This window comes from Cygnus olor, chromosome 12 (assembly GCF_009769625.2).
Source record: "Cygnus olor isolate bCygOlo1 chromosome 12, bCygOlo1.pri.v2, whole genome shotgun sequence".
Classification (NCBI taxonomy): domain Eukaryota; kingdom Metazoa; phylum Chordata; class Aves; order Anseriformes; family Anatidae; genus Cygnus; species Cygnus olor.
The window spans coordinates 16,180,381-16,202,134 of record NC_049180.1 but is presented as its reverse complement, the minus strand read 5'-3'; the positions used below and the strand labels follow the sequence as shown (position 1 = coordinate 16,202,134).

At 36.0% G+C, this 21,754-nt stretch overlaps 1 protein-coding gene across 2 annotated transcripts in view; it reads left to right on the top strand.

Moving 5' to 3' along the window:
- FTO (FTO alpha-ketoglutarate dependent dioxygenase) overlaps nt 1-21,754 on the top strand; it is a 247,020-nt gene that overhangs the window by 41,039 nt on the left and 184,227 nt on the right. For both annotated transcript variants that reach the window (XM_040570875.1, XM_040570876.1), the window contains 3 exons: nt 1,245-1,322; nt 7,931-8,591; nt 15,320-15,463. In XM_040570875.1, the coding sequence (XP_040426809.1) occupies nt 1,245-1,322; nt 7,931-8,591; nt 15,320-15,463 (883 nt within the window). The remainder of the gene's footprint in view (nt 1-1,244; nt 1,323-7,930; nt 8,592-15,319; nt 15,464-21,754) is intronic.

Genomic DNA, 21,754 nt, shown 5'->3' with positions numbered 1-21,754 from the left:
CTGCAACGTCGTTTTTTTCTCCTGGTGATGTTTCTGTAGTTGAAAATATTTCAATAAAAATGAGAATTGAAATCCTTTTGTTGTCTGAAATATTCAAGCACTATGGCAAACATAGTTTTATGATCTTGGAGTTGTATTTTTAATTAGCAAGTTTTTGGTAATGATGGAAACTTGTAAAGAAACCATCTTTGAAGGCTAAAAAGAAGAGGAAGAAATAAGGGGAAAATCATGTAAATTTTCTAGGCCAGTACTTCCACTGTAACAATTTAACACTTTCGTTAATGTCTGTTTGCACCATGTCAATGTAGTGTCTGACTGTAGATAGATAAATGTGGATTGACTTGTCATGGATTGGGATTGTTCCACTCCGAAAACCTGACAGCTCACTTCAAGCTTCTCTTGCACTTTCAAAGTCCTTAGCTGCATGCTTAACTCTATAATGCATACAAAAATTCTAATTTTATTAGTAAAACACAGAAGAACAGTTTTTGGAAAACCAGGCTTTTTCTTAGCAATTTCTTTGCAGTAGTATTAACTAAATATTGGTGGAGACACTCCATCCAAAACAGAGGTGAAAAGGGAGTTAAGAGAAAAAGGGGCAGAGAGAACCTCTTCAGTCAGCTGGTTCTTAGCTCACCTCCAGCATCAAACCAGAGTTTTGGTTAATCTCCTGGGACAGCGGTTCTTGAATATGGCATTTAGAATATGTCAGGTTGTAGAGGCAATAGTTTTCAGTAGGTGTTTCGTTTGTCTTTTTTTTTTTTTTCCCCATTCATACACCCGTTTCAGGAATCACTTTAGAATGTGTACAACATTTAGGCTCATTATTTTTAGTAAAGTATGCTATTAAGCCATTCAGTGGAATATGAACTTTGTACCTACTGGACCCACAAACTTAAACAGGAAAAAAAAAAAAGGAAAAAAAGAAGAAAGGAGAATAAAGAGTCAAAGCAGGAATAGTTCTCAAGATGGATTTTCATCTGTGTTGTAAGGACTGATTACCTAAAAAATATAAGAGGAAAAATACTGATATGCTCTGAAACTACTTAACCTGAATTACTGTTAAGTGGAAAAGCTTCACTGATTTCACATCCATTTTTATTTATTTAAATTTCCAGAATTGAAGGTAGTAAGAGCAGTAAGTGCATGTTTGTCTTTTTAATACAACTATTTTCATACTTAACTGTGTTTTTTATCTTGCTTTTTAGTCTAACTTTATGTTTTAATGTTATTCCCCAAAACAGAAGAAAAAGCTTCTTGAAGAACTTGGAGAGAGTAGACTGCCATATATGACACCAGCTGACGCTGACTTCCATCAGTTGGTAACGTATTACTTTTTAACTGTACTTGTTTTAAACTAAATTGTCTGTTTGCACAGAACAACAAATACAGCTTCCTTCTAGGAGACACTGTGAACACTGATATGAAAAAAGTATCAACTCTTACAGTTCTTGCTTATGGCTGGTAAAGATAACATACTTTCAGATGGTGTGAAATAAGACCTCTAGCATCAGAATACTCAGGAATGAAAACTTTGTGAACCTAATTTATTTTTAGGATATTGGCCTGACCAGATTTCAAACTAAGTCTTTAGCTTGCTTCCATGCTGGAAGCTATAGCAATATGTATTGAAAGATACTGAAATGAAAATCTGCATTACAGGAATAAATGTCTTATTTTCTATTTTCCTGAAACGTTGTGACTCATGCAACAGTGAATCACTGTTTCTTACACTTTGTTAAAATGAAGTACACATCACCATTCTTTTAATGTTTTTGTGACTTGTAAAGAGAATTTATTTATGGTTAGATGACGGCAAAATAAGAGAAATATTTACATAGAAGTTATTATTTTTAATATAGTTCTAGTTTTATACAATAAGTAACCCTTGAGGTTTTGCAGAGAAAACGAACTGTGGAACTGGAATGCATGCCTCAAATGAAACCAAAAACAAGTGAAAATAAGCCTGGTAGCCCCATGAGAAGTAAGCCAAATGAGTGCATTGACGAGTACCATGGAATGAGTCAATGAATATTCTGTATCTGTGATGGATCTTTTCAGGTCAGCTAGAAACCATATGGCAAGGACTGCAAGTTCAATCAGATCAAATGGGAGCACAGAAAGATAAAAAGCCTAAGAAAGAAACTGTTAGTTTGAACAGATACAGCAAATGTGTTTACATGACAGACATGTCACCTGTCTTGTATTGACATATGGCCCAAAGATGTGTATAGTAGCATAAAAATGGGTCTGACGTTTCCCTTGCAAGGATGCATTTCTCTTTTTTGCAGGATGCCAAGGCCAAGAAATGTTTAGCGTATCTCACACTACAGAAGAAGGAAGATGTGATTTTTCTTTGGTTGGGCACTGGATTGCAACTAAGAAGCATAAAATCAGACTGCGGTCTTGTCACAGGATTACACCTGTGATACTGAGCAATCTGTATACTTTCCTTACCTTTCCACTTTATTTGGGTTGTGAGGTGGTTAGTGAAAGCATGGTTCTCTGTATTCCTGCAGTGCTGACCAAAGTGGCAGTAAGCTCTTGATTGGGATCTTTACCAGCTGTCAGAATAATGAGAACACATTACTTGCTGTTAACCAGAAAAGCACTTCTGTGAGAGAGGGCAGGCAAAAGTGTACAAGAGCTTAATGGAATTATACTTTTTTGTTCTTTTTTAAAGAAAAGTCGTTCTTTTCAATCCTAAAACGATGTTCCCTTTCTGCTTTAAGCTCTCAAGCAGATCATTGTTCTCTCATTCGTAGTCCTGTAGTATATTCCCTTCTGTTTATTTTTTATCTGCTTTTGTCAAGAGATGCTACGCCCAGCATCTTTTACTTTATTCCACCTTTAACATCTGTGGTCTTGTGGAACTGACAGGAGAAGAGAAGACAGAGCTGAGGCTGCTCAAGTGGCATCTCATTTGCTTGGTATCAGGAATATATAAATACAGAATACAATTGGAAGAAGATAAGCAGAGAAATTGGACATGTTCAAGCCTTAATAGAGTGCAGATTCATTGTGTTTGCGTTATGTAGACTTATACTTTCTGTGTAGTGTTTGTGTGTATGCTAGGTACTTTTAAGTATATGTGATAAACATCACAACTTCTGCATTCTTATGGTGATTGTGAAATATTACTTTAATCACAGCCATAGATATTACAAGTTCTGTGATGCTTAAATGTACTACACACGGAGTGAGAAAAAAGTGATATACATACAGTGATAGGATGAAGTTTAATTTTATAGTCTGTCCTTCCAGGAGGGAACTTCTTTAAGAGCCTGTCCTTTATAAAGCAGTATGCTTTGAGTGTGTTGGAACAGTTAGGTAGGATGTAATTCAAAACTACTGCGTACTAACAGGCATGGAAATGTACGATCTGGATGAAACTAAATTCTGTCACAAGCAAAACTTCACTGACATCCTTTTTCAGTGGGTGTCTTGCCCGATGAAGGATTTTAGTAATGGCCCCCAAACCACCAGCTGAAACAATGTAATGTTTAAAGCTGAGTATGAGCAAGAAAGCCTGTTTAAAAAAAAGCCATTTGCAAATATGTGAAGTAGAAACTGTCATTTCATGATGTATCAGTTTGCTTATCAAGGGTCCTTATTGCTGGTTTCCAGCTCTATCATCACTTGAGTTACCAGGTAGGTTGATTCTCTGCATTGAGTACCACTGTTGCAAGTAGACGCGTGGCTCTACTTGAAATAGTGTGTGTAACATTCATAAGGGAAATTCAGCATCAAATGTGCCTTTTTTGCCCTGTAGTTGCTAGTCACATAGCCACTTTGTTCAGCGAACAGTGAATTGACCTTTAATACTTGCTGTCAGAGTTACAACATACAGTACATGATTCTTCCCCCTTCCCCATCCCCCAAAAACAACGAGGTGTCCAGTGTGAACCCAGCGCTCACCCCGTGCTCTGATCTCTTAATGCTTTCCTTATGTTAGACGTAGCACAATGACTGGTTGGAGAGTTAAAGAAGTCCAAAGTGTTTTCATGTAATGTGTCGGAAACGTGTTTCCACTCCCTGACTTCTGAGATATCAGTGTGGTGTTTATTTAAGGTAGAATCTTCACTACGACGTGTAAAACTTAATGATAAAGCAGTTCTTAAGCATGTAATCTTAAAACAGAACCTAAAGGGAACATGCCTCTGACCTGACTGGCTGGCAGTAAAATGTGGAAGGCATTACCTCTGCAGTTCAGGAGGAAAATACAATGTTGTTACCTTTATCAAATCTTGTGTGCTTGCTTTCTAGTACGTGTTTTCAGGCACTTAGTTGCTTTACATCATAGTGTTATTTCCCTCCTTCTGTTTGTAATAATTGTTTGGAATTTCACATGTGATTCACATCAGAAACTCGGTGTATTTAATAATGTAAAAATGTGTAGTAATAATGACTTCTTAAATATGCCATAACAACCAGCTACCACATTACATATGCTAATCTGACCTGAGCACATCCTATATACAGAATTATGTAAAGAACTACTGAGATACTCCTATAAAACTGCTAGTGCTCTTTTAATACATATTTGCATAATGAAACAACTTTGCAGTAATAATCTTTATACATCACAGCATAAAATGTTGTTCATTGTGATTGTGAAGTACATATGATCTCTGTCAACCTATACCCCCACATCTGACTGTAGCTTGTAGCTGTAAATACTTCAAACTTGCCGTTACTACTTTCAGTGGTTATTCTGTACGGATATTTTTCACTGTGTAGTTCAAATGCTGCAAAAACAAAGCACTGATTGAAACAAATGAGACAGTTCGTGACCTCTGAAGGAATTGTTTCAGGCTTCTGGCAATTCTTTCTCCAGTTTATGTTCAGTTCTTTTAATGAAAGCTGGGATTCAGTATTTTGTGCTCTGGATTGTAGAGGGACCTTCAAAGTAGATACCTGGAATGATTTTCAAGCTTTGGTGTTTAAAGTTAAGCATGTAAATACTGTTGTCAGAAATTATTATCTGTAGGTACTTTTATATCAAATTAGTTTTTTTACCCTCTTTAGGAAGCTAGTTTTTGGAAGCCATAAAAATGCGTAAAGAAAGGGAGCTTCACTTTAAGAATTCACAAGCAGTCGTGGCAACATTTATAGATAAACTAAGATTTATTATGTTTGATCACTATTGCTAAAATAGGCTTCCTTTTATAGTCACCTTCTTAGTAGAACCACAATCCTATAAAACCTTCTCACGTATTGCTGGTTAACAACATGTTGTGATGCAAAAGTCTATTTTCATGCAGAAGAAAATGTGCATACTGACTGCTTGATTTGTATTTTTTAAAGGCACCTTTTAAAATTATTTTCCTGAAAGGCAGGTATAAGTCTGACTCGGAAGTGGGAGTACTAGATAAAGTGGTTTTGAGTTGTACCAGCAGGACCCTGCAGATGTAAGCTAATGTGATGCTTTTGTGGTCATGGGTTTAGTGTTGTTTAAAAGCATTTTGAACTTGAGCTGATCACAAAATGCGAGAGTAAAGAAGTGGCTCTCCATCTTTCTTATAAGCTCCCTTTAAGTATTGGAAGGCTGCAACTACAGTAGCAAAATTTTGGGATCAGTGTTGTGCATCTGTGTGCTCTTGCCCTGTTGCCCAGTGCTTTCAGGTTTCACCTCACCTTATTTCTGTTCCCACAACACCAGCAGTATCTTCCTTTCCTCAGGGCAGTGACCGACTTTCTGACAAAAGGAAATGAGTGTTGTGAGTGGTTCTGAGCTTCCAACGTACTAATTGACACCTGATAATTGACATATTACAGCCTTTCCCTTACTAAGGGTATTAGTCTGTGTGTTTCTTTCATCTATTAATGTTAATGAAATAAGTAGGAATGTAGTCTATTTAAGAACTTACTCTCTAGTCTTCGTCTGGTTTGACAAATGGTCTCAGCAGTTGTTCAAGATGATTTACAGGCAGCCAATGAAAGTTATGATTATGTAATACTTGCTTCCTTAGAAAGCCATATTAATAAAATCATCCAAGAATTCTTGGAGTGGGCAGCAGTATTTCGCATTCAAAGCAAGATGCTGCTGATGAGCAGCGCCGTGCTTGGCTGGGAGTTGCTGCGTGCCCAACCTGCTGAATTCTGAACTCCAGCTGACAGAGATGGCATAGTCAGAAGAGGATGGGAGGGAAGAGGATGTTACAGGTGGGGAGATGGGGGTAAAATAAGTTTGGAAACTTTTATAGTTAAAAAAAGGAAGCTAATTGGCATATGTTGAGGAATGTGAAAATAGGAAGGACCAGAATGTCAAGGAATATTTTGAAGATAATGGAATGTAGTGCAGCAGAATGGTGGCTTTTTTGACATGCTACATTCTATCATATTTTATTTACTTTTTATTAATTGCATCAGTTTTATTTTTTAAATCAGTCTTGTTTGTTCTCCCATTAGTTGACAAATAATCTATACTAAATCAACAGACCTATAAATACCTACAGCATCTTAGTTACCCTTTAAAAATATTAATGCAGTATTAATCTTTTTACTGTTTTGGAACTTTCTGAGGTTCGTGAATTAAGGGCAATCAGAGTTAACCGTTAATGAAGTACTCTGACCAGGCCTTTTAAAACTTTTTAATCCAAACTGTTTAGGGCTGTTGATTAAACATTATAACTTACTAGCTACAATAGTAATGGATATGTAGTATTTTAAGAATTTCTTCCTAAATTACTTTCTTGTCTGCTGGTCACAGATTACTTCTCCTACCTTTCACTTCCTTGGCCGATTTTCTGCAGCTCCTAGCTTTTGATTTATGTTTAATTCTCTTGGCCTCATTTTTTCCCCTCTTTGTTTTAAAGGTACTTTTATCTTCCCTGTAAAATACCTTGTCACAGGTCTTCCTTCTTGATTTGCGAGATTGAGTAGTTCATAACTATAATAGGCATTTGGTTTGTAAGATTTTAGCCCCTGTGATTGTACATAGTACTGCTCTCAGATTTATTAAATCTGCTTGTTTAGGCTACTGAATACATGCCTACTTTACTGCTTTGGACTTGATTCATATTGGCTGATGTTCAGTTGCTGTGATCCAGCAGTAAACACTAGCAACGTAAGGCTTAAGAGTAGAGAGATGGAAAATGCCAGACTTAAGAAGGTTCCAGTAACATAATGGAATTCAGAGCAGTGTAACCCAGCCATTTGAGATTGAGACTCTTCAGCATTGCAGTGATTTAAGAGATGGCAGAATGTAGTGACGATGTTGCCATCTAGCAAGGGGCTATTAAAATATTTATTGAGGAAGAAAGTAATTCATATGGTTTTATCTGATTTTATGTCCGTTTCATATGCTTTTATCCAAGATGGTACATCAGCAATATATCTGATAGGTACCAGCAAAATGGGTTTAGAGTAGGAGTGAGGCTGACCAAGTATTTCCTAACCACTGAACCTGAATAATGGAAGTATGGGAGCAGACCACAGTGTCGGTGTTGTGCTGTAAGTTACTTCCCTCCAAGTACGAACAAATTGAACCGCAAGCAAAGAATTTTGGTGGCTTTCATAATCTCTGACATCATTCCAAAATGATGTCAGCAGAAAGGCTATAGAAGTGTCATATTGCTATGAAAAGACACAAAGCTGTCTATACTGCCTTATAAAGTTGATCACAAAGCTGTAGATGTCCTTTGATACATTTTGCAGTTTTAACAGAGTGGAGTTGCTTTTAGATGACACTTTATCAATGTTGTGTTGTGACATTAAATATTTGCCCTGGTGATACTCTGGTTATAGGCCGCTGTGCAATATGTTGGACTATGAATATCAAATAACAAATACTAGCATCTATTTCTTTACTGTGTTTTAGACTCATGCTTGATAGTCTGTGAACTTATCCCTGCCCGTTCTTGAATGTACGAAATACTTTGGCTCATGTGGAAAAATAATTTTTGTTTTTTCTTGTTTTCTCTTTCAGTGGAAGACCAAGTATTCCAAGCTAGTTTTCAGAAAATCTGATACAGTACCTGAAGAACTCCATCAGATGGTACAAGAGAGCTTTTTAACCTTGCGAAAACACGATTGTTTCTTTCAAGATCTTGTAAGGATCAAAGGAAAAGATTTTTTTACCCCAGTGTCTCGTATATTAATTGGAAACCCAGGATGCACTTACAAGTACTTGAACACAAGATTATTTACAGTTCCTTGGCCTACTGAGGGTTATGAAATAAAATATTGCAGTCCTCAAATACATGATGCTTGTAAAGCATTAATCAAACTTAATGACTACTTGCACGTTGAAGCAGTCAAGGCATTACAAGGACAAAATTTGCTTGAGTCCAAAGAAACTGAAGATACTTCTGTAATAGATAGGGAGCAAAACTTTGCTACTTCTCTTAGGGAGAAAGGGTCTGTCTCACAAGATCAAAGCAGTTGTTATGTACCAGAGGATGACTTCACAAGTCTAAATAGCAGAACATCTTATAATGTGACTTTATTAAATTATATGGATCCTCTACAAATGCTGTACTTGAAACAAGAGCCTTATTTTGGAATGGGGAACATGGCAGTGAGTTGGCACCATGATGAGAATCTGGTTGAAAGGTCAACAGTTGCTGTGTACAGTTACAGCTGTGAAGGTGAGTAATGGGAGGTAGTTTAATATGACTTGACTAGTGAAATAAATATCTTAAATCCCTGAAGCTCTTTTATGCTTCCTTGTGTGTACATACAAAACCACACCTGCTTGCTAGAGCAGGTTTGTCACTTGCATCTGAGTACATTGTGGTACTTAAGATTCCTATTTTTAAGACCTATCTTCATTTCCCCTAACACCTTTGCAAAATATACCTGTGTTTATATACCTGTGTTTACTGCAGCTGGCTCTAGCAGTAGTTCTCTGAGTAGATTTAAAAACTGCTGTAATTGACTTTCCGATTAAGAGCCAAGAAATCAAAATCTGTCAAATATCTATTTTAGGCTAAAACAGGAACATGTCTTCTGTCCTTTAAAAATGGTTTATTACAGTTGAGATCACTGTGTTATTAATCATATACAGATGTGTTTCTGCTTTATAATGATTTTACTACTGTCCTTTCCTTGGCAAGATCGTTCTGGGTTATTCTTGTGTAAAACTACTACTATATTTACTTGGAAACTATATACATTTTGTATCTACATGCTGTAGTGCCAGTTCATGTCTTGTGAAGGACCTGCCAACACTTCTGCAGTTTAGAAGAGTGCAAATTTTCCATTAAGAAGACACGTCTGACAGGGCTTGCAGGCTCTTACTTAAAAAACAATTTAAATGCTGTATTAGGGGGAAAAATGTGCTTGAAGAGTCATTAAATATTTTTTAAAGTACCTTTCCTATTTTAATCTTTATTTAAAAACAGAAATGAGGATTTTTTTTCCCTAGCAATTCTGAACAAAGCCTTGGATGTTTTTTAATAGCTTCCAGTTTTGCAAACATAAGATTAGATTTTAGACACTTCATATGAATTTGCAAATGATCCCTTATGTATCATAGCTTACAAGTGACTTCTAGTACTTCCGAAAAAATCCTTTCTTTTCTTCAAAACATGGGAAAAATTCACACTGGCTTTGGGTAGGCTTTGGCTGAAGACCATTATGTAAAAATAATAGCTTATGCTTTAATGTGCTTTCTATTGTTAGTTTTGAAATGAAGGGTTGCTTTGTTACTTAACATTCAGTAGAAATCACAGTGTGTACATTTTCCTGGACATAAAACATCAGCTTGCTTAGCAAATTGAATGAAAAAGGATTCCCTAACCAGTAGAAGTGTCACATTCTTTTCTAAGTTTTTTTTTCCTCAAGCAAAGATGTTGCTATCTTATGTCCAGTAAGTATATTTTTCAGAAGTACTGTAGATACAGAAATTCCTAGAAACATTTAAATTAGAGAACCATAAACATGACAATAATAATAGTATTTGTGAAGATTTATGGTAGCATCCTTAAACTTTTTAATTCAACATAAAACTTGCTTGTGAAGGAGAAAAAAATAGTTGAGAGAGCTATAAATTAACATAGAAGTTGCTGTTTAGTCATTACTGTGTCACTTGAGTTTGTTTCTTGGAGTTCAGCTGGTTAGACAAGTAATTACACTATTTTAAAACCACTGCAAATTTTATGCAAGACTTGAATGACAAGGGTAGAAATGTCTTTGACGTATTTACACCAAAAATTATGTAGGCATCTATGTGTAATGAGTGTGCTTTTGCTAAGAAGTACAAGATGTTTTCCAAAATAAAAAAATAAATAAAAGGTTTTTTACTTGAAGAATTTTAAAATGATGGGAAAACTTACAAAAGAACTTTCCAACAATTTTCTAACAGTTATTTGTCACTTAAAAATAACAAAGCAAAGCACAAAATTACCCTAATTATTGTGACTAATTTTGCAGTGATTCTGAAAGTTTTGATCATTTTTTTATTGTGTTATATGAATTAATAAAATCATAAAAAAATCTTTGGCAGGAGCTGGGAATATTAACAGCTCGGTATAGCTGGAGATGGTGTAAAAGACACCTTTTTTTGGGAGGAAAATAATTTATGAAGTCAGATCTAAATCTGAAGGAAATTGAGCTTCACTTGGTAGCTCTTGAGCATGGCTCAAATTGGTTCCATGAACTTTGGAGGGAGTTAGTGCCACACCTGACTGAAGATTGTTTTTAAACCTTTGGAGAAGTGTATCTTGACTCCTGTTTCCAATTTTCCATAAATAAGTTTGCTTTTTATGCCAGTATCTTTTATTGGTAATTTGTCCACTAACTCAGTATTGAGTTAGCATTGAATTCTCTCTTGAAGTATATACACGATGACAGAATCATTATAGAGTATATAATAAAAAGAGTAGAGATGGTTGGAAATTTTTTGGAGGAGCAGTTCTTCCTCAGAAAATGTTGATTAGATGGATTTTTAATTTTCTGGGATAAAATACGGATTCTGTAGGGAACTCCTACATCAGGCATGTTGATTTTGTTACAGCTGGCTTGATTCTCTTCTTAGCTAAGTTGTGCACGTTTTGTCAGCCTGCTCTTCCCCTGGTTCTCTGTGGTCACTCAAGACCCTGAGGGTCTGTGGCATCTCCTTGTCTGGGGAAGCTGGGGCTTGCAAAGCTTCATGGCCGATGCTCACCTGTCCTGCCATGGAGGCAGAATCCCCAGCTCTTCACATCTGGAACAGCAGGAGCCCTGGAAGTCAAGCATTCGTACTGCACCGAGGTAGCTGTTTGATGGTTTAGAGATGCACAACTCAGTTTATATGCTTTTTTTTTTACTTCAATTTGCAGTTTTGTGTCATTTGTTATGTACTTATTTCATTAGATGGTATTAAAGCAGTTACGACTGTAATTGAAACAACTTCATTTGCTTGTTCATTTGTTTGCTGTTTGATGCCGTAGTCAAAGTTTAATGTTTGAAACTTTGATCGGTATTAATTGAAGTAGAAACTGTTTCTAATATGCTGGAGAAGAAATTTGAGAGCCAACAAAAAGATACTGGAACAAGCTGATATTCTAATTACTATCACTGTTTATTTTCTTGTTTCAAGTGTCAAGCTGTTTCATAGCAACTTCAAATGAAATGCATTTAGAACAGCAAGATGGGATAGACATTTTGCTCAGTGCTCATCTGAATAGTAATGATTTTTATTTAGAGTGAAATACATAACAGCTCTAGGTTAAAAGAAGATTATCAATTGTTAAAAATAGGCTCTCATGGAAATTAAATATTCCCAATTTGTGTGTATACTGTGTGAAAGTGCCTGAGTGGTAGTCATGGTGCATAAGGCATACCTGAATACAATCTAGAATGTCTTCAATTACGCTGTCACTAGCATTATTTGCAATTAATTTACTTTAATAATATATATTACCTAAAATGAATATGCGAGTAGAATGATCAGGTCTGTAACTTGTAGATTTTGGCCAGTTTGAATTTATTTTTTGAGGGAATCACATTTTTAATGATCGAATTACTCATATAATAGTAGATGTGACCTCCCCCCCCATTTACTAAGAATATATCATTATTCGTGTTACCTGTTGATTTCTTGAAGTTTTTGACTATCACTGATTTTCATCAAATCACCTCTCCTTCAACAAAGATGACCGAATATTCTTTGTTCTTGTTTTAGTGCTTTAAGTCGTGATATATTTGGACATAGTATTCTAGATGGAAATAGGTAAGAGCAATGTCAGCAAATATTCCCTTTTTTGTTTTTGTGAACGTTAATTGTAAGTGAGAGTTAAAATGTTAGTACAGTCTGATCTCTTATGCTATGGCTTTTCAGTAATAAGGCAGATGAAATTACTCTGGATAGAAACTCATTCTTTCCCACCAGCTACTGAAAAGCAAAGGATGGTCTGCTTTTTTCACTTACCTTGTATTTAACATCTAGAAATTGTCATGGAAGACTGTAAAAATTCCAGTGTATATATTTCATTAAACTTAGAAAATGTCCCCAAATGCTTTTACATTCTGGAAAAATTTAAATCAATCTGTAAAGTGTTGAAGTTAATAACAAAGCTGGATGTTTACAGTCCTTGTTTGTAGCAATACATTGGCATTGGTTCCATCCTGTAAGAAATGATGTCTGATTTAAAATTACATTTAGGATATAGCTTGGCAGTACAGTTTGAGTGCCAAAAACCTCTAAATTTTTGTGCCAAATAGCAAAGTAGCCTTTTGAGGCTACTTCTACTTTCTTTGCTGTGCAACAATAGTCAAACTAGATCCAGGAAAAAAAATTTCATGTTGTTCTGTACCTAACCATGACCTGAACCTGATAAGATCAGGTCTTAGAGCTGCAACATCTCTGGAATTTGAACTGTCTAGTTAAGGCATGGCATTGTGGCCAATTCCCTACAGCTATGTCCTCTTTCATGGCTCTATCCTTAATTACAGGTATGAGCTATTACATTGTGGCAAGCTTGTTACCTGGTTATACTATTCCATTTGGGATGCAGGCACGAGAGTTTCTTGCAGGCCACATTCTATAACTTTACTGAACAGAGTTCAAATTTGCAGATAGTTTTATTGTATTCCCATTAAGTGCTGCTACATTGGACCATTTCTATATAGTCTACTCCAAGATAAATACATGTTCTTAAGGTGCTGTGTATGTAGTCCACATGATTTACTCTCAAGTGCCTAAGGTTTAGATGCATTGAAATGTTTTCACTTAAATGTGAGCTGTTATTATCTTAACATATACAACATTCAGTCATACTTGGTGTGACATACAGAATTTTAGAATAACTTCTTGTTAGGTAAATTTTGTCAGTGCCACCCAGAGATATACCACAAATGCTAAGGTGTTTTTCCCCCTTCTTGCTTCTGGAAGAGCTTGTATTTAAAAGCTAGTGTCAGCTTACTTCAATTTGTTACCAAAATAACACGGTAGGAGCAATCTGTTTCAATTGCTGCTGATAATTATAAGGTGCCATAATTGAGAATATAGAGAAAAGTAGTCTGAGCTACATTTGAACTCTGTACTTGAGCAATAAAAAATTTATCAAACTGCAAAAAATAAGTCATTTTAATGAGCACATTCCAAAGGTGCTGGATTTATGAGGAGACCCCAGGAAACTTTGATTGAAATTGCTGTCTCTGATTGTAGTTCTATATTTTATTGGTGCCATATTGTGAACAGTGCTGCTGCCAAAGTGAATGGGAAAGCAGCATAACAGAGAGAGTTAACCCAGAAAGGTTACCTCTTTTTATAATATCCATGATGTATTGCATTAAAAATGCCTTGAAAGCCATCCTATTTGCAGTTTTCAAAAAGCATTTTTTCTTAAATTAAGTTACGATTTATCTGAGCGGGGCAGAAAATATGAAAGCCCCTCAAAGACTTTAGTATTGATTTTTTGGAGTGTTTGCTCGCTCTTGTTTTCTCATTTGTGTGTTCCTTGACAGAAAGGCCTAGAGCTGCTTCTGAGCCAGAGCTTCAGCGGGATGAGAGCAGCAGCAGCAGGGGGGATATGGGCGATGAATGTACAGTAGGACCTTTAACTAAGGACTGTAGATTAGCTTTTTAAAATAGAGCAGATTGGTTCTCTGCTTCCTGATTGTAGGCGATATTTAATTGACATAGGAAGTTAAGACACTTTTTCATTATTAAAGGCTGTCCCCAACAAACATTGCAGTGACCACGTGAGATGAATGACTTGAATATTTTGGAATTGAGTTCAAGGTCAATTTTATGTGCGTGTATTATTATAGGAAGAATACACATCTTTATTTTGGTATTTTGTTCTAGATTAAGCAAATATAAAAATTATTACACAAAAGCAAGTTTGGAGTGGACAGCAACATGGGGGCAGACTATTCCTAATGTATATGCAATTATTGTGCATGCTACTTTGGGACACAGACTATTACTAACATACACGCAATTATTATGCATGCTACTTTGTTGATGATTTCTAACAGTTGACTGCTGTTCTGTGCCAATTGCTTATTAAAACTTCATCCTTTCTCTGTCAAAATGCTCTGTTACATGAGCCATAAAACTGTTATTCCATAGCTCCCAAATACCTTGTTATAAATGTTGACTGTATCTTTCAATTTATACTGCGGTGAAGTAAGCTTATGAAAATAGTTCAGAGGGATTAAGCTCTAAATACTATTTTTATGCAGTGGATTACTTTTTCCCCAAGCTCTACACATTCGTGTTGCTTAATGGTAAGGAAAGTGTTGTGACAAATGCATTGAAGCTTCATTGGCTCTTCCACATGTTATCTATCATGTTTGACTAATAATTTTGAGAAAAGAATGATAGATACGATTCCCAGGTTCTTTCCTGTACCTGATTGTCTAGGTAGGGTTTTGTGCACATTTTTCACCTTTCTTTGCCTCAGTTTGATTTGGTGAAATTGCAACTGTTAACAAATTCAATTGTTTAAGATGCTTTTGCAGTTTGACTTGAAATTATTTTTAGAAGTTATCTATTTTTACATCAGTGTTCTGGCTTTTTAAATTTTTTTCCTTGCTTGTACTTCTTGTAATGTTGTAGAAGTGGGCACAAACTACAACTCTCATTATGGGTACTTGAGAATGTCAGAAAAACTTGAGTCTGTTACGAACTTTGATTTGCCTTTTCTTTGTAGTTAACATGAGTTTTCGTCTTAGTAATTGCAAGGAATTCTTGATCTTATATGGCATTTTTATACCTATGGTGTACTTTTGACTTGGGAGTTGTTGATTATACAAGGTGGATATTTGAGAAAAGTTAAGACTGTACCAATGTGGGATATAATTAAGTTTTTATTGTTAGACCAGATAATGTATTTTATGGTACTCGTCTTATTTCTTCATGGTGTTTTCCCCTTTATCTTTAAAGGTTCACCTGTTGAAGAAACTTATGATCAGAAACTGGAGGGAAGAGACCCAGCTGTTTGGCACGTAGGCTTGAAGGTAGCATGGGACATAGAGACACCTGGATTAGCAGTACCACTTCGCCAAGGAGACTTCTACTTGATGCTTGGTAATTTTCAAGGGGCTAGGAAATTGAATGTTCTATTGAAAACACAGAAACTGATACTTGAATGTAAACTTTCACACTTTCAGTTAGGACTTGTTTTAGCAAGACAGAGGGTCTGGCTTGAGAATATAGTAAATTCTTCCTGCCCTGCCCAATTCCATTGTAATTTGGGGATTTTTTTTCTTACAATGTTTCTTTTGCTTCAGACAGGAAAAAAAAAAATCTGTTGAACCAGCAATTCCAACTGTACAGGCCAGACTGCAGAACATAAGTAGAGTTTTCTCAGATCTTGTGAGAAATGGAGCTCTCCCCGATCCTTTTATTTGTAGATGACGATTCCTTTATTAATGCAGTCTTACTAAGTTACTGTGAACATCTATATCTGTATTGAACAAATTGGAACTATGTTGGAAAAAAAGAACCTTCCTGTTTTTGAATTGGATTATGGATTGGCTACATATGATGTAAACTATGACTATAGCAGTCTTTAAATTGTTTGGCTCCATGATTCTCGAGGTAGCCGTTACACTAATCTGTGGATGTTTTATTGGTCACCATTTTTAGACAAGACATGACACTTTTCTCATTCCGCTACACTTCTCAATGTGTATATTCAAACATACCATTTCCCAGTAGTGGGATTATACTAAGATTGTAATGAACAAAGCTGTCATACTCCAAGAGTGAGTCTGTCTCATGTGCAGTGGATTTAAAAAAAAATAATAAAAAATAATAATAAAAAAAAACAACTATTAAACAGCTTGTTTACTTGAAGCTGAGCTCACGCACAGGTTTTCAATCAAAAAAGTCGAGGCAAGGACTGTGCTTAAGGCTTGTTGACACAAACTATTTTTTTTCTTTTGGCTTGTGTTTTTCTTAGCTATTTGTGTTTTAGCAAATTTAATTATAAATCGCACAACCAAAAAATAAAAACAACCTTTCTGACATTGTTGAGTTTGCCTGTCAAGCCAAATCACTAAACAGACACCTTTGAAGGGTGAGAATACTTTCAGTGTTCCGTTTGTGCCTTAGAAGGTAGACACTACGACACTTCCTTAGGTTGACCTGTCCCACTGCCAACTTATTGGGCTGAACAGTCTTTTTCGCCTACCTTCTGGCCTCCCAGTAAATATGAACGCGTTTTAGTTAATATATGCAATATGTTTGTGGGCAATTTAAAAAGTGTGTGTAGGTAGGTAGGCTGCCTGTGCTCTTATGTATGTTCAGACACGAACAAAGTGTGTTAGATATGAGATCTTATGCCATGGTTGTGTACGTGGGCCTCCCTTTTTTTGTATGTGGGATAACATAGAGTAGCAGCCTGGAGGGGAGACAGACGTTTCTTAGATAGAAGTGAAGCTGAGGTGGCAGCTAAACATTCCTAGAAAGGCAGTTATTAATCCATTTTTGTGTAATACTGGTATAAGGATCAAGTAAGGCTTTCATCTCATCCTTACTGACTGGAAAGTTTGTGCATAATCAGCTTTGCTGGGCAGCAGATTCAGAAGGCAAGTAAGAAAACAAGGGGACTGACCACTATTTTTATTGCAAAATACTGTAAATTATAGTAGTTACCAAATTATAAGGACATTTCTTATTCTCCAGTGAAATTTATATACTGTAACTAAAGTATTGGGAATGCTATATGAAGGGAGGGTCAGAAAGTAAGTTTGTTTAACAGAAAACATCATGATCATGTTTAGATGGGAACAAGGATATGTTCAACATTCTTTTGAAGATGATGTGTAAATCACTTTCTTATTAATACTTCATAGAGAGCTATAGTTTGAGCTCTGTAGACCAGGTGTTTGATAATCTCTCTTGCATTTCCATATCCTTTATTTTTTCTCAATTGTTAAAAAAAAAAAAAAAGTGTTTTTAATTGGCAGCAGTCTGAGACTATTCTAAAACTAGCAACAGTGTACATCGAAACTGTCTTTATCATTTTTCTATTACTGGAAGTGAAAGACAGTATAGATGGACATATACGGTTGTAGCGTATTTTTTACTGTTCAGGTTTTGTAAACTGACTTTAATGGGAGACATTTTGAGGATGTCCTCTAACAAATGAAATATAAAAACTTCTTATAAGATGTAACTTGACAGTAGGGAACATAATTGTAGATTAATTTAGCTTGTCCCATTAAACGTTCATCTAATCCAGAATCTCATTTCAGTAAGCCTAATCATTTTGCTAGCATTACATTAAAAACAGTGGACACAGTATGCCAAGTATCTAGAAAATACAACATGAGAACAAGAGTATTGCACCACTGAATATTTGCTGGTAGTAGCTGTTGATGTAGATGGTATGGTTGGTAGGACTCTTTCTCTGACTATCTTTTGGCGCATCCAGTTGGAGCAACTAACATGCAAACAATGCAATTTTCAGTTTTCAAATTTTTCAGTTTCAGAAATGGTATAGTGCTTACTGCTTTATATAAATATTGTGAAATACTGAAGTGGCAAATTCAGTATGCTGTTTGTAATTGAAGTCCACTCAATAATTCCTGTAAATAATACATATCGTACCAATCAAATGTATGAAAACATGGTAACTTATTTCTTTGAGAAGTGTGCGAATACATAAACTTGTAAATCCTGATCTGAGTATATCAAAGTACCAAAAAGGGAATTTAAATTTGTTTTTAGTATTTCTGTTAGATATTTAGTACTGCTCATGTTCCTTTCTTCATTGACTCTGTAAAATGTTTTTTGTTTGTATAGGTGGAATTTTAGTAAAATGCAATCTTTTAAGATTTACACCTTCATTCTCAGCACTCCTCTTCAGACAAAATAAGCCATAATTTTTTTGCATGTTGGTACTAAACATGATGTGATCAAATCATCCATTTCAAGATGAGTTATTACAAGAACACTGATGGATTTTGTTTCAACTAAATGAAACAAAGTATGTAATTATTCAGTAAGATGGACTTTTTTGAGGCTTGCTTTTCCTAACATGAAGAAAAAAGATTTGTTGGAAGACTGTAGATCTGCTGCCTAAAAACCTCAAATCTGAACTTTATATCACTCATGAAACGGAAACACTTTAGCCCAATTTAGAATAATATATTGGTCTGCAGAGGAAGTGCATACTGAACCCTGCTGTCTCAAGTACACAGTCAAGGGGTGTCTAATATGAAACGTGTTGGGTGCATGCAATAAATCCAAAACGCGTGGAGGTGAGCAAAGGGCCCCATCTGCTCTGCCCTAGAGCATGCTTAACTAGGGTTGTCATGGTCTTACTATTAAATTGGAATCTTTCCCCTAATCTTTGAGTTAGACATGACCAGATTTGCAAGCAGATTTACAATTTTCACTAATTTTCCTACCATGACTTCAAAACATACTTAACAAAAATACACTCTGGACTTTTTCAAAGGAAGATGATTTACTTTTCTGCAGCTGTTTCCCATAGATCAAGCTCTTGCTTGAAGGTTAGGGTTTTAAAACAGCATGAAGATGAACTTGGAATCTTATACCCTCCTCTACCCCCCAGCAAATTATAGTTCAAGAAGCATCAAAAAATTATTTTCATAACCATCCAGAAGTTGGGTGCACACATTGCAGAGGTTGGCTTGTGGTTAAAGATAAGTATTTAATGGAAACACTTCCACATGTATATAGTGGCTCATTAAACTATTTCTAGATATTTAATCTGCTTCTATTTCCACAAACTAACTTTTGAACCCTTTTTGCTCTCTAGCATCTTGAATGTGTAGTTTTTTAACCCCATGTTTTTCTTGACTCTACATTTAATCCAAATGCTATATTCCTTGATTAATAAGACTTCGAACACCAGAAACTTACTTGTTGTTACCAAACTTTGATCACAAAGTTTGGCAAATTTCAGACATCTTTATTTAGTTGTGTCTTTTAATTCACGTGGTGTTTTGTTTGTGCATACTTTTCTTGTTTAAAAACTAAAAATATTTCTTAATCAGGGCCAGATCATCTCTCTAGCTTTCTGATATGAAAGCTGTACAAGACACACTCCATTGACCTGTAATTTCTAGGGGAAGGAGACATAACCTTCCTCGTGCTTTCTGCTGCCATTCTCACAGTAAAATTAGTTTGACTTGATTTTCTGTTGTTGAAGCATTACTCGGAGATGTGTGAAAGAAGAGCTGGTTTCTATCACTTCCTGTCAATCTCTGTAACCATCACATTATGTTGGAGAGTACCACGTGATTTGTGAAGCATGTGCAGACCTGCATGTATTAAAACCGTTTAATTAATTAATGTTCCTTGTAAAATGGTTAGATAAGTTTGATAAAATGGCACACGTGTAACCTTCCCCTCCTGGTAGTTACTGCTGTTCTTAAGTATTTTAGCATAGACGTGCAAGCCCTCAGCCAACCTTCAGTAGTGATGTATGTAGGCAGACAAAAATAGAATTGAATAGAATTAGAAATTAAAGAAAAATATTGTAGTGCTTTTGGAAATCAGACTGTAATATGGTTTAAAGTATGTGTATGGTCATTAAAATAAATTGCACAAGTCCTTTTCACTTGTAGGTATTTGGGACGTAGAATTTCAAAGCTTTTGCCAGTGCTTTAAGCCCCACTGTACATTTTACCTGCTTCATGAAATACAAGATAACTGTCTAAATAAAAAGTTCAGGAAGAACACTTCTAAGAAGATAGAAAAGACAGCATAGCCCCATGTTGCTAATCCTGAGAGCATTTTTGGAAATTGTGGTTTGTCTTCCTGGGAAGTGCTTCACCTGGAAGTAACCACAATTGTAGCCTTTAGTCCATGCTTCTTTCAGTAAGGATTAGATAAGGATTGATTTCTTTTCTTTCTACCTTGCATTTGTTGTATCTTTATACAGTGACGTGGTATATAGTCATTGGTTCTTGGACTGCGTTGGCTCATCACCACACTGATGCTCTTCCAGTTCAGTAGAATTAGTTGAGTGCGCATACATCTGTTATATGTACATAGATATATGCAAATTTATGTCCATACGTAATACATATATCCAGTAATCTGTTCTTTTGACAGAGGTTCTACAAGCAGAGGGCTCTATGTTCATATTGCCTAGAGATTACTGAACTATGATTCTTATTTGGAAAAGGAACCCATCACATCTATCACAAGGCGGCAGCAGAAAAATTGAAATGTGGTGTTTGATTGGATCATCATGCTATATGATAGTGTACTGTTGTAGTGTGTCCCTGTTATGCAACATGAGATTAATAGCAAATCCTTAACCTGAAAAATCGTAGTGAAAACACTGTCTTACAAACTTGAAACCTAGAAAGCTTAAAAAAAGAAAAAAGCCTAGAAAACCTAAAAAATCCTGTCTGAGGGAAACTTTGGCTGAGTAGAAAGCATACCATGAGCTGTGGATGGGGCAGGGGCTGAGAAGAGCATGGTCAGGAGGACTGGCAGTAGCTTCAAGCAGTGGAGGGGACCGTGCTGAGATTCGGGCGTAGCGAGGGATGTCTTTGTGAAAAGAACAGGAGGGCAGAAGGCAGTACAGGGGAAGGACAAAGATCTATGGCATAAGCTTGCCCCCACAATCTAAAATGGGACCTGCAGCACCCAAATTCCAAAATGTGTCTGCTGTTTCTAAACAGAAAATCACCAGGCATCTTGTCTGATAGGGGGACCCACTCAAAGAAAAATAGTCTGCATCTGATGAAAGAAGGATGGTCAGGTGTTAAAACATCACTGTCACTTTCAGGAGTCTTCAGCCTGCTTCTCACATGGAATTTCCGTGCAAACTTTAGCAGGTCCTTTATCCTCACTTGGCCTTTAGTTTTTTCTGTGCCAGTTACCAACTTCACAGAAGTCTTGCATGGATAAATATATTCAAATCCCAAGTACCTTAGATAATATTTTTTTCTGCAGGTGTGAAGAATAAGAATTTGTAATAAACAAAAATTCAGTTTTCTCTGTTTTACAGAAGGTGTGTTACCTGAAATTTCTGTCGCTGGTGATTCTGGGAAAAGGAATTGTGTGCATTTGCAAATAATCACATCATCTGTTGAACAGTCTTACGACTTCTTAGTACTTCAGCTGTAAAGGCAAAATCCTTTTGCTTATGACCTCCGAATTATTTAACCAGACTTCAAGTTGATAACTTTGTTTTTCAAGGTAGTTTTGGCCACCTGTGCACAATCATATGTGTGATTAATTTCTTTCAATAAATCTTGCCCAGACTTGGCTCAGCTAGTAGTCCTATAATGGGATCTGGCCCTAGAGTGGCCGATGATTCATTGGGAAGTGGCAGGCAGAAAGTACTAGAAATAAAAGAACAAAATCCATTTAAAAGAAATACAA